Source organism: Heloderma suspectum, chromosome 3 (assembly GCF_057233095.1).
Source record: "Heloderma suspectum isolate Gila_16-S chromosome 3, 16-S_ref, whole genome shotgun sequence".
Lineage (NCBI taxonomy): Eukaryota > Metazoa > Chordata > Lepidosauria > Squamata > Helodermatidae > Heloderma > Heloderma suspectum.
Window position 1 is genome coordinate 179,378,486 of NC_139460.1, and position 14,098 is coordinate 179,392,583.

The 14,098-nt window shown below is 44.4% G+C and overlaps 1 protein-coding gene across 1 annotated transcript in view; it reads right to left on the reverse strand.

The window, feature by feature from the left end:
• Positions 1-1,041: 1,041 nt before the first annotated feature.
• FRMPD2 (FERM and PDZ domain containing 2) overlaps positions 1,042-14,098 on the reverse strand; it is a 240,287-nt gene continuing 227,230 nt past the window's right edge. Inside the window, exons 44-47 of the mRNA XM_084845567.1 lie at positions 12,865-13,199; positions 7,568-7,783; positions 6,528-6,590; positions 1,042-4,049 (exon numbers count right to left, since the gene is read on the reverse strand). Of these exons, the coding sequence (XP_084701693.1) occupies positions 3,969-4,049; positions 6,528-6,590; positions 7,568-7,783; positions 12,865-13,199 (695 nt within the window). The 3' untranslated portion in view covers positions 1,042-3,968. The remainder of the gene's footprint in view (positions 4,050-6,527; positions 6,591-7,567; positions 7,784-12,864; positions 13,200-14,098) is intronic.

Genomic DNA, 14,098 nt, shown 5'->3' on the forward strand with positions numbered 1-14,098 from the left:
CTCTGATGACATTCACTTCCAATCCCCCTACCCCACCCAGAAGTATGTTTCTGTCAGCAATTTATAATGGTGCAGTGCAGTCCTTCGTGGAGCCCTGTGCAGAGCCGATTCCTTGAAAACGCCGGTATTCCTTTGTTTGCTTCACCCTTCTGTTGTCATGGAAACATGGCCCAAGCCATTTATAATGCATGTGCATGTATGTGTTAAAAATAAGGTCTGTATCTTGAATGGTTGTTTGAACATTGTAAAAGCAGCTATTTCCCCACTTGTTGAATCATAGCGCATAAATCTGCTGTGTGCACCCCACGCCTCTGGCAAAGTTCCCTTCATTCTTGTGTTTCTCATTATATGTGTGCACCTGTGAGTCTGCATATGTGTGTGAATGAGAATGCACAGCAACACCTGATAAAGGATATATTTATATAACTGAATACCCTGTTCCTTCAGGACCATTTTGTTCTCCAAACAACTGTAGATGTGTGGCAAAATGCTGGTAGAATCCTGAGATGGCACCGCAGACTGCACCAGACTGCATGTGGGGAATGCCGTTTCAAATGCTTCCACACATTTAAAAAAACCCTTTAAACAAGTAAAAACAAAAAACCAAACTCTAGCATATCAAGGAGAAAGGTTCAAGATCCATTCCATTTTGTACTAGTGTTTCTTTCTTGCAGAGATTTACTGGAGCTTTTTAGGCAAAGGAGCATTCAAAACTGGGAGCCTACAGTGGTACAGGTCATGGTAAAACCTCAGCATTCCACCACTTAGTACCCACATCACTGCATGTGTAGATCAGGTTGTCGAGGGTGGCTGTGAAATAGGTAAAAGTGCAACTGCAAATTCTGTTCTTCAGTCTAATGCTGCTGTCCCTAACAGACTTCTTGTGAGTTCCATTGCTTCCAATCATATTTATGATTATAGCTGGGACGGTAGCTTGTCACAGTGACATGGAAATCATACTGCTGTATTCAAAGATTACTTACTTTAATTTCTTCATTCAAGCATCTGGAAAGATGACACAAAAGTTTAAAAAATGGAGTAAGATTAACCTTATTTTTATCACAATGATTGTCAGCATAAGATCAGTGGGAACAGCTTTAGCCGTCTTGTAAACCATATTTGAACAAAGTTGGGAAACATTTTCATTCACACACTGTTTTGAAACAGTTTGGTACAAAGAATTTGTTATCTGTATGCAGTTTTAAATATTACATTCAATACACATAACCTTGAACCAAGATGAAAGGTGAGATATTATTGAGCAACGAAGTTTGTGAAATGATAACAGACAATGAAGTACATAAAATGGTGCATACAGCATAAAGAAGGGGAAACAATTCATAATTTGAGGATAAGTAACTTTCTAGAAGGTTCTGCTCATTTAAGTTAGTATATAAGGCCAGATCCTGCTCTACTTCCTGCTAGTAGAAATGCAGGCCCCTTCAGCATTGATTATTGTAATGAAATTGAGAAATTGGGCTGATGCAAGCAAAAACTGGAAAGTGGTACTTATACCAATTTGATTATGGGAAATCTTTGACTGTGTTTTTTGGTGAAACATAAGCTATCTTATTATTGTCTTCCAGTCTATGGTGCAGAATTTGCATCTGAAAAGACCAACACTAACGAATTGTGCAGCTGCAGAAATACAATAAAGGAGGCCAAGTTCAAACACTTACCAGTATGCGATCTGTTTTTAAAAGGAATGCAGCCCTCATTTCTCCCAGAAGCTATTAAGGGAAGGTCCTCAAGAGATAACATGAGTGCAGGGGCAGGCACTTGCAGGAGGAAATCAGTGGGCCAGATGAAGGGGTACTTAACCCTTTCAACATCCATCAATTCTCCCCAGCAAATACCCCAATCCAGGGCATTTTTCTCTGATCTAAGCTGGTTTGGGGGCTTAGCTGGGAGAAAGCAATTCAATGTTTAAATATCCTCCTCCTGCCTGATAATTTCCCCCTGCAAATTGCACCCCTCCCATATTATGAGGGAAGTCTGAGATTGGTAACACAGATTTCACTTCTAAGATGTAGTCCCATTGTAAGTCACATCACAATGGTGTGTCATGAATTACTGGGAGAATTGTGGCAGCTTCAGAGATACCTAGTGACCTCTGAGCAAGGGTTGCTTCATGGCTTACATTTTCTATCCCAGATATTAATTGTCATAGGAAAACATAGGTATTCTGTAATGCAGAGGTCCCCAACCTTTTTGGACTTGTGGTCAATTTGAGAAACTGCTGTGGGCTCCTGAATAGTAAAAAGAGGTGGCCAGGGTGGGGGTGGTGAGGGGGGAGAAATAGCAAGGCTAGAAGCTGGGAGGAAGGGGAGAAATAGCAAGGCAAAGGGGTAGAGGGGAGGGAAAGAACAGGGCTAGAAGCTAAGAGGGGGAGAAACAGCTAGATAAAGCGGTGGGAGGAGAAATAGCTAGGCTAGAGGATGGGAGTGGAGAGAAACAGCAAGATCAAGGGGTGAGTGGGAGAAAAAGAGCAAGGCTAGGGGCTAGGAAGGAAGAGAAAGAAGGGTAGGGATGGGAAAGGGAGAGAAATAGCAAAGGAAGGGGTTGGGTATAGAGAAACTGCAAGGCTCAAGGCTGGGAGTGGGGGGGGGAGAGAGAGAGAGAGCAAGAGAGAGAGAGAGAGCAAAGGGAAAAAGGTCTGTGGGGATGGAAGAAGACAGGGTGGGGCCAGGAAGTAACTCTTTCCTTCCCCTCCTGCCCACTGAACAGCTGTTCAGCGGTAGGTTCAGGAACAGGAAGGAGGACCTGGCGCCCTAATATTTTTGAAGTTTTTTTAAATTAAAAAATATTTTTTGAAGGGGGTAGGGAGTGGAGAGCTTTGTGGGCACCATTAGAGGTGGCTGCAGGTGCCATGTCGGGGACCCCTGCTGTAATGTGTACAAAGTGTTTTTTTTGCTCCTGGGAGATGACTGCTCAGCATCTGTAGGTATCAGCTGCAGATCTGGGAACACTACCTAGGACAGAAATTATACTTGCACCATTCCCCTTAATGCATGTTTACTTGTGTACATACAAAACCGTGCTTGTTCCTATGTGGTAATTATTCGCCACGTATAAAAAAGTAACGTATGAAGGTGTCTTGAAGCTTTAGGTCATAGGGTCTGCAGAGAGAGGGAAGGAAGGAATTGCTCAAATCAAATTAAAATGTGTTCCCTTCTCACTTCATTAAAGGGATACTGCATGGAATATGTGCAAAAGGTACTGGTGTAGGCAGCTGAATTTCAGAAGGTGGATGGAAAGGGAAAAATGCAGTCACTGGTTATGCAGTTATTTTAAAAAATTGCCCCCTACTTCTCTTAAATGAAAAGACACTATGACCAGAAGAAAGTTGAGGTGCTTGCCATTTCATAGTTCTTAAGACAACACTGTAAATGTATTTCTGACTGCTGTGTGTGTTTCTGCTGCTTCTTAAAGTTCATGTCCTACCATTAATATTTCAGCAGAGCTTCCCAGGCTGTCATGGGTTTCAGGATTCATATTTCTATAGTTCAAGCCAGGAAAGGGGCATGAACTGCATCTTCCCTTGAAGAACAAGACATACCTATTCAAAATCCACTTTCAGGTGGCCAAAAAGGAATAACAAGGTCTTATGTGGCTTAAAGCCACAGAAAGGAACACCCCTTCCTTTCAGCTGCCATTCACATCCTAGGGAAATTGCCACACAGCCATTAAGCCCAGTTACTGTCCAGGACACCAATATACCATTACAAATACTACCAGAACTGAATTCATTTACAAGCACTCATTTTTATAGCTACTTCTCAGCCATTTGTCTACACCCACTGTGCTTACTTTGCTTAGGTAATGCTTTAGAAATCCATGTTTTTCAGATACTGAAATATAACACAATCCCATTTGTACTGCACCTCCCATTGACCCTTGAGCATCTTGATGGAATGAGTTGCAAGTAACAAGGTCAGTCTGAAGTAGAAGGTGATGGCAGGGCCTCCTTACTGCAGTAGCTGGGAGTTCGTGCTCTGAGTGTTCTTCAGGGCTTCAAGAGCTATTTCATAGCAAAACATATACTGCTCCTGGGCATGAAGAGGGAAACAGCCAGTTACATTCCTCCTCAGGACAGGATGAAGGAAACAGAAAACCTGCCAGGTTTGGGAATGTTCTGACTATGGAAGCATCTATGCCTTCCACACACATACCCCAAAGTAGCAGTATTATACCGGTGGTTACTACCTCTGATATAGAGGTGTAGTCATGTTCGTCTATTGCAGCAAAAACATCGGATTCCTGGGCACTTTAAAGACTAAGCAAATGCACTGTGGCACAAACTTCCATGGCCCAGAGCCCACTTAGTCAGACACTTCTTTTCTGCCTTTTTATGGCACTCCTTGCTTTTGCTCTTTTATTTCCCTTCTTGATGCAATGGGTTAATAGCCACCCCACTGTCTCCCTCAAACAAGCAAATGAGAGAGACCCATAAAAAAGGAAGGAGAAAAGACTCGATGCACAAACAGTGAGGATGAGGACATTCCTGCTGCTATAGTAATATTTCAGTATTAGCTTACCCTCAAATTAGGATGAAGTATTGAAGCTACAGTGGCAGAGGGAAATAGAGAGAGATAGGCAAGTTTGCTCCTGCTCACCTCAGATAGAATTGAACTAAGTTGGTTTAAAAAATCAGAAATCACTTGTTTCATTTCCTGAGACAATCCAAGGTCCTAAAAAGCAGCGCCCTGGCAAAGCAACCAAGACATTCTCTGCTGGTTTGATAGAGGGATCCTTTGAAGAGCTTCCCCCAGGAAAACTGAGGTCAAAAGTTCCCCCAAGGCTCCCACATGGGCGTGGGATTTTGGCCATCACCCCTTATTTTCTCTGGACAGCTCACCAAAGCAGCCCCTAGCAAATCAATGAGATGCTCCACAAGGAACTCCTGTGGGGGTGGGATTTGGCCCCTTCCCCCAGTTTTTCTTGGGGGCTGCTCTTCAGAGCACCCTCCTAGCAAATCAATGGTGAAATCTCTCCATTGCTTTGCTAGGGGAGTGCTTCAAAGGAAAAGTAAGCCTGTACATCCTCTCCAACTTGGATTTTAACCTGAGATGGAGAAGAAATGTACATCCTGTATGTCTTCTAACACTTGCCTTTCCTTTGAGACAAGCATTATCAAGCCCCAAAGCTTGTTTTTGGACCTGAGCTTGGTGAACTTCACTGGCATCTCTGCAAATATTCCACAAACACAGAGAAAGATGTACAGCGAAGGTTTCCAAGAAAAGTGGGCAAAGCTGGATCATTTGAGATCCTTCTGCTTCCTCAACTCCTTTGCTATTTCCCCATTTTTCTTGGATTCCTTTTCCTACACCCACCTAAAAACCCTTATCTAGTTTATGCATAGGAATAGATTTATTCTATTATTTGAGATTTTCCTTTGGCCAGGCTTTACTTCTTCTGCTCCATCTCCTTCTTTCCATGATTTTCCCCCAACCTTTTGACCCTACAATCTTTATGAAATGCCAATTTGACAATAACAGTTTGGAAGTAAAGTGTCTCAGGTACAGTTTGCTAATGCTGAAGGTCTTTCCTCTTTTTGTTTTCTAAAAACGCTATGTATGAGCAGATATAGGTTTTGAAAAATCAAATTTCAAATTGAAATATTGTACCAATGGAACTGAAATTCTACTCCTATATGAAATTAAGCAAACATACATACACACATAATTGCAACACTATTTATTTGGCTTTTCGGAGAATTTGCAATGTTTTGGTCATAATCATGGTAGTCTTGTAGGCGCAGAGAGCATGTACAGGTGAGGGAACAAACAGGCTCAACAAATTGCTAAGGCTCCTTCACCTGGGAAGGCAAAAGTAGCCAGCTTATACTTCCAGGCCCATAAATCAGTGGTGCAGCTAGGTAATTCTAGACCATGGCCACTTTGAGCATGTGCAGTTTCACCTTATAAACTCACTATAATAGTAGCACCATCACGTCTACAGAGATAAAATAGACATTACTTCTGTTTCCCTCACCACATGCCACTCTCTGGGTGGCTATTGGGTTGGGTGGTTGAGCTCTGACTCCAAGGTTTAGGTCTAGCTGCACATCTGCCAAAAGAAGCTTGGTGCCTGTGGTTCTTGCACAAATATCCATTTAATCCCACACATTTTTGTGCAAGGAGCCTTTCTACATGAGGCTTTTATTGTGCACTCATGATTCCTCACTCACGGTAGTTTGTGGGGCCTTTACCAACGTTGTCATCCTCCAGGCCTCTCCCATCCTTTGCAACCATTTTTGCAGGGTTTTTTTTTTCTAATGAGGAATGAATGACTGGTGCCATGAAACTCTCTGTATATTTGTGCAATTCTGCTATACCACAGCACCACCTAGTGGTTTGTGTAATGGAAAATATAGAAAGGCAGAGAAAGAAAAACCCTGGAAAAAATGTGTAAAGGAGCCAAGCTTAATCACGCAAAGAATCCGGAAGCAGAAGCCTTGATAAAGGTGCAGGTTAAAAGTCTCATGTAGAAAAGCCCAATGACACAATTGAGCTCAATGTCCTTACCTTGGTTTGAATCATGCCAAAACGCTGATGTCTCAAAAGTGTTACTATGTCTTTGATGTCAAACTGCAGGAAGAAAAGAAAGCTATTTATTTGCAACCCATGGTGAAAAGTAGGACAGGCAGCTATTGGAATGACACAATCCTAGCCACAAGTCTAATGTAGGCTAGTATTAAGGCCAAAGCAGACATTACTTTAAAGATGTAGCAAGCAGTTACATCTTTTGTTTTTTGTTTTTTACTCTAGTGTAAGCACAGGGGGCCTGATGGATCACTATTTGACACTATACATTGCAGATGTGCCCCCCCAAACCAGGATCATGACCCCAGTACGGAAGGGTTAAACCCCTTACCCCCCACTCTAGGGTCCCAATCCAGATTAGTGCCCCCCCACTTACATTACAGTTAAAAAAAAAAAAAAGTAACATTTGCTTTGGCCCTTATTGTGCCCATATTGCAAACAGGAGGCTGATAATGAGAGGGCATGGCTTGCCTCATGTCACATGTTGAGTTCACAGTAGAAAAACAATTCCAACCAGAGACATCTCAATTGTTCCATCTCGTAGCCACTACACCAGATTGCCTCCAGCCAGCCCACTGAGCCTGTCCTCCCCCATCTCATTGCATTACCATCGCTCCTTTACGTTTTCTGTCACCTATGTCAGCTGCCAACAACCCAACCCTGGCCATCCCCTTCCTCATGATAGCGTGTGTGCTTGTGCATGTGTGCACATGTGGAATGCTGTAACAGAGCTTGTCTACTAAAGATGGAATGCCAGAAGCTATCATGCAGGTAGATTATAGATTACCTCCCAAGGAGCAAGTCAAAGGTTAGGTTGGCTCAGCCCATAATTTACCTCATATTGATGTAGGATTTTCATTTCTAAAACGCTTTCCCTATAATTTAATACCACTGTCAAGAATCTCTAGGCTTATTTTTGGAAAACCAATTTATATAAAAATTGAAGTCACTGGTGCCTGTTCTTTGCAGCAAGATAAACACAGAATTATTCACTCTTGAAAAAATGTTTTTAGTGAACTTACAGACATATCTTTCTCTATGTAGCTCAGCAAAATATCCACACAAAGCAGCACCCCACTCCTTCCAATCCCAGCACTGCAATGTGCGATGATAGGGCCTGACTGGTGGATTTTTCTCATGTAGCGAATGAATTTGACAAGATGTTCTGATGATTTGGGAGTGCCATGGTCTGGCCAGGTTGTAAACTGCAGGTGGTGCACGATGCGCCTCTCCTGTGTCTGTGACAGAAAGATTCAAAAGGAGTACATGGAGATGTGAACCGTATACAATTACTGATGGGTGAACTCCTCTCCTTTCAAGTTAGAATTTGGTTCAACAAACTGAGCTATTTTTAAAAAATGGAAAATAGCTCATCCCTCCCCAACCCCAAGTTCAATTCCAAAATTTCAATCCTGTGAGTCTCCTAATGATGTCATTCTCCAACCCTGCCCCACCACCTCTTTGCTTTTGAACTACCAGGTGGCTGTGAAGGGAAGGGCTCACTGGAGGACCCTCCGAGGCCGTTCGTCCCTCCCTGGCACCTTGAACACCACAACAGCAGTGTCGTAGGTACCAGGGAAATGTGAGTTCCCCAGGTCCTAAGTCCTCAGCATAGATGTCAGGTGCCCTGGAACTACATGCCTGGAACTACATCGGGCTCCTTCTACCCGTGTTCAGGGTCCCGGGAAGGGAAGGAAGAGCTCAGTTCAAATTTTAAGTTAAAGAAGAATGGGGACGTTGGGGATGCTGCTTGCTTCATAACGCAAATGGGTATTACAAGCTGGACAAATTTATATGTGGAGACAGATAATTCTGAATTTTGGTGACATTGTTATATTCCATGACATAGTACCACACATCAAACATATACACATATCAACTGCAAATAATCAACAGAATACTTTTTATTCATTTCAGTGTTCAAGTATAATATAAAATTAACCCATTTTACTTATTCTGCCTTCTTTTACACACCCACCCACACACACACACCTTGTCTTCATTAGGGGAAACGGGAAACTCATAATGTGGTGTACTATTTTGGCTTGGGGTGATTGGACATCCTCTGTGCCCAACCAAATCCTCAGTTGTTGTGGGTGGCCAGTTGAGCCACCCCTATTTATGGCTGGGAACGCTGTTTTGCACATTTTTCCATAGGGACAAAAAGTCAGTTTGGGGGGCATAGCTAAGCTCCTCCTTGTCCGATCTGCCCCAAATTTTGCATGTAGATAGCTATGTAATTTTCCAGCGGATTAGCTGGGTTTAGTGCATAACAATGTTTATTATGGGATGTTATCAAGAAAAAGGATTCACCCCTCTTGTGGAAGTTAGTGTTGCCCTTTGGGATATAGGTCCATGAGGAGTTCTTCTAGTGAACAGGCTATGGTAGAAAAAAAACTGAGTGTGAAACTTGGAGAAAAAAGAGTGAAAAGGTGTAACCAACTGCCTGTCTCACAAAATATGGTTGGAAAGCTGACAAATTTGCCAGGCTGGGAGAGAATGGGTTAACTAGCAGTGAGGTGAAAATCTAGCAAGATTGGTAAAGGATAGGGAGAGAGATGAGCCCCCCCACCCCCAAATCCTATTTGTTTGCATTGAGGGAAGTCAGTTGGAGCCTTTGCAATGTTTGCACTGAGCTGTGGCATGCAGATGGGGGGGGGGATTTAAAGGGGCCCTCTGGAACCCATGGCAGAGCAGCTTGGTCCAGGTCAATCAAGGCAGGGAGAGGGAATTTCAGGGCTCTGCACTGCCCCTGCGGAAGGGTGGTTGATTCACATTCTTTGTTTTCATGGGGTTGTGACTGGGAAATGCATTTAAGGGCTCCTTCACACAGAAGTTTTATCCTGCTATTGAGACTGCTCGCTCATGGAAGTTTGCAGGTCCTTTTCATGACTTCGTCAACCTCCAGGACACATCCAGAGGTATTTCCTGGTTATTCCATCCCAAAAAGATCCAGAACTAATTAACAATCTTTTTTAACTTGGAATGTTACGCGATTAAAACAGCCAGTAGATGGCACTGTTTCATTGACTACTATGGAACCTTGAAAATTAAAAGCTTCCCCTCTCAGTAATCATGTGGTCATTACCTGCGATACACATGGAAGGGATCCAGAATGGGAGGACTGCGTGGGGTTTCTTTAGTGTAAAGGCAGCCTAAGTCTGTTCTGCCATGTTGTGTAACAATGTATTTGGGCTTGAAGTGTGTTTGTGGGGGGGGGGCGGGATTTGCAAATTGATAAGTTCTTTGTGTTATTTGCTTGTTTGTGCCAAGTGCTTTTAAATGATGGGGTGTATATAGCAATCCTACGTAGGTCTAGAAGTACATCTCGCTGAATTCAATGGGACTTACTCCCATGTAAGCAGGTGTACGTGTGTGTGAAATGGGTGGTCCCCCCCCCCCCACGTTGCTTTCAGTAAATGGGCTTTACCATAAACTGCTTTTTATGTGTTGTTATTCTGGAGAAATGTCTGGGAGGGGGGGTTGGTGATTGGGAGAACTGGGAAAAACAGAGAGAGGGACAAGAGGTGTCAGCTATAGGGGCCGTTAACCCCTGCAGTGGTGGTGCAGCCCAGTGGGGGCCAAACTTGTACTGCTGGTTGCTGGCTCTCTCCCTGTATCCCAACGTCCTCTCTGCTGCCAGCACTCAGGTTGAGAACCGCTTCACTGCTACAGGACTATAGGTAGGGATGGACGAAAGTCCCTTGCCTGTTCTCGAAGCTTGCTTCGCGGTGGTGGGGAGGCGCTTCGGTTCTCCCCCCGAAGTTCAGGCGAGGGGGGGAGGCGCCCTGCCTCGCCCGGCCGAAATTCAGGCCGGGTAGAAGCGCCCCGTCTACCCTGCCGCGAAAAAAAAGTAAAAACACACACACACACACCCGTGATAGGCTACGTAACGATTTACGTAGCCTATCACGGCTAGATTTCCAAAGTCAGCCGTGATAGGCTATGTAAATCGTCACGTAGCCTATCACAAGTGACTTTGGGGGAAAAAAGCGCGTACGCAAATGGCGGCTCCCATGGGGACCGCCATTTGCGTTCCTTATTTTGACACGTCTAGTCTACGTAAAGATTTACGTAGACTACGGCGAAAATAAGGGCAACGCAAATAGCGTTCCCTTATTTTCTCCATAGTCTACGTAAATCTTTACGTAGACTAGACGTGCCAAAATAAGGAACGCAAATGGCGGCGCCCATGGGCCGCCGCCATTTGCGTATGCACTTTTTTTTTTCTTTTTTCAAAGTCAGCTGTGATAGGCTACATGACGATTTACATAGCCTATCATGGCTGACTTTGGAAATCTAGCCGTGATAGGCTACGTAAATTGTTACGTAGCCTATCATGGGTGTGGGTTTTTTTTTTTTACTTTACTTTTTTTTTTTGCAATGGCGGCGGCGACAGCCGGTCGGGAGACCAGCCGCCGCCCCCGCCCCTGACGAAATGCCGCCGACAGGGACATTCGGCCCCAGTAAGTCCCATCCCGGGGGGGGGCGGGGGGCCAGCGGAGAATTTCCCCACCAATTTCGGGCATTCGGCCTCCCGAAGATTCGGGGAGAAATTCTCCGCCATCCCTAACTATAGGCAGCTTGATCTTCAGGTACAGAGAAGGCTACAGAAGCAGACACCCAGAGATGCTTAATCAACATGAAATGAGGGGGCAACTCGGACTTGGCAAGCGTAATATCTCACAGGTCCGAGCACTCCGGCTGTTGACTGATAGGCCCCAGAGCCCTGTGGTCCAGCACTCACGTGTGCATCCCAAGGGGCTCCTGCCCTTCATCGCTTGCCACACATGTACCAGTCCCTTTGCCCAAGGCACGTTGGGGTTTGAAAGGGGGCTGGCGTTATGGTCGGAAAAATTATCTGCCAGCTTTTGTGTGTTCAGTTCAACCATAACTCACAAATCACTGTAGGTTTTGCTACGATTACTTCCGGGGCCAAGGCCAGTTTGCTATTCTCAATTCCCCAAAAGGATCATAGAAGCTTGATGTGGCCTCAGAGGAAGCATGTTTTGAAGTGTGCTTTCCCTGAGGCTAAACTGAACGGAAACGGATTGTTTCAGGGGCTGAGGCTGACTGAGTGTACATTCAATTGCAAGCTCTGTTGCCCCACAGCTAATTGATTCTCCTATGTCAGGGGATTCTCAACACTGTTCACCCAACAGAGCACATAAGGTGATTTAACCCAGGTACAGGTGCTCTCTAACCAGTGGTTTAATGGGTACGTTTTGAACTGCTCATCATGACATTCCCCATAGCTACACCACCATGGAAAGGCCAAAAATGCAAGCAGGTGTGTTGATCCGTATCAATAAACCAGTTTTAATCTCTAGCAGGAGCAGGTTTTTTAAAAAGCTGCTGGGTCTTAATTGCCCATTCAGGACCAGGCCACCAGAGAATACTTTGCATTACAACAGGGATCTTTCACAACAAGAACATTTATCTCTCCCGCCCCGCCCCACCCCGCCCCAGCTACTATGAGAGTTGCAGATAAACTCACAGGAAATGTTGACAGGAGTGGCAGATGACATCAGTGTCCCTGCTAATCAAAAAGTGCGAGTGCTGCATCCCTGTGAGCCCTGGCTTCGCTACACAGGCTTAGCACTAGAATGGGCTAAGGACTTCCACAGGGGATATAATAGGAGATCCTCTCATCCCTAGCTTAGGTTCAAAATATTCCACAACAGTCTCTTTGGGATAGCTACACTCAGGAAATGCAGAAGTCTCCCTCTGCTAAGGCTGTGCATGAATAAAATCAGCTTTGGAGGGGTGCTAAAATAAATGAAAATGGAAAATATGTGGTTTTCCTCAGCCTTAGTATCTACCTTTTGTAGATAACCTAGGGAGCCTGGATCTCTTTGGTTTAGAAAAAAAAATGACTGGGAGGGGGCATGATAGAAATGTATAGTACTCTAAGCAACCATGGATTTCTCTCACACATAAACACAATATTCAAACTCAGGGTCATCCAGTGAAATTGACTGGCAGTAGGCTCAGGACAGACAAAATAAAGCATTTTCTTTTGCACAGTAGTAAAAAACTGGCTGCTGAATTTGGTGGTGTTTGACTGAGCCAAGCTCATCAATGGTTGCCAAGCAGAACATGACTTTGTAACAGTTCTGAGCACATCTCGCAAAATGCTTTTTACCAAAGAGATGATTTAATGCTTTGCCTGTTGCATCCTACACAGTAGGGCTGTATAGGCTGATGGCTCATGCCTGAGATATTTGGCATCATGGAATGGCACAAAATAAGTGCTCAGTAAACAAAGATCAAAGGTATCAGAATAAATCACTTTTCTTGTGTAACTTGTGTGCCATACCTGTTTTTTCATTACTTCTATCATTCGAATTACAAAACAATCCAGGATCTGGTAGTTAACCAGTTGCAGCTGAAACTGAATCAAATCCACAGAAACATGAGGAGGCTCAGGCCAATATCGATGGCATTTGGATATTCCACGCTCCATTTCTCTTGTAATCATGGCAATGACATTGGAGTGGTTTTCCCAGACCATTTGCCAGAAGTCATTTGTGGTGCAAGCCAGAGGACCCTGAGTGGAGATGTAAAAGAGCTCTTCTTTGCCTGCTGGCACACGGATGTAACTGGCATTGATATAGCCCTTCATCTCTCCAAGGGGCACTCGGGTTATATCATCTAGAAAGGGAGAGAGAAAGGCTCTTACAGGCTTCTAAACTTCTACTCAGTCTGTAAACAATTCATACACTAGGACATTCTGACACAGGTATACTTTCAACCAAATAACCCCATTATTATTACTACTATTATTACTAATACTATTACTTTTATTATTTAGCTTTAGAACCTGCCTTTCTGTAAGTGTTTATATGTGATGTTATTGGGTTTTTTTTTTCTGATTTACTTGTCTTGATATCTGCCCTGGAAATAGTATTACAGAAGGGCAGGGCATGTGTGTGTGTGTGTGTGTGTGTGTGTGTGTGTGTAGATGTATATATTTCTACCTCAGCTTTCCATAAAAATGTCTGAGACACCTAAAAACAGTCACTTTTGGCACTGTTTTACAATGGCAGCTTGTGCCCACTGGGGATGGTGGGGCACAGGGTAGGGTAGGCAGAGCCAAGGGCTTACCATAGGCCTCAGAGGCATGAACCATGGCCTGTGGGCTGTATGCTATGTGGTTCCTCATGCCTGCCTGGGATGCTGGGAGGGGGAGGAGGTTAAAGCCCCAGTGATTCCAGAAGCAGGTGGAATTGCTGCTTCCACCACCACTAATGTTGATGTGGAAGCAGAGATGCTGAGTGGGGTCACTTGGAGAGGAAGGATGACAAAGCTCCCACTCCCGCCATAGTCCCCAATCAGCTTCCCTCCAAACCCAGTGATCTTGCCAGGATCACTGGAACTGGGCGAAGTTAAAGCCCCCTGCCCCAGTGTGTGTGTGTGTGTGTGTGTGTGTAAAAGTGCATGTGTGTGGACATGTGTAGTCCCCAGAGGCCCCACTGACACCAGTTGCAGCTCTCCAGGCTGAAAAGGTTATGAACCCCTGCCATAAGCACAGCTCAGGTATCACCATAAGT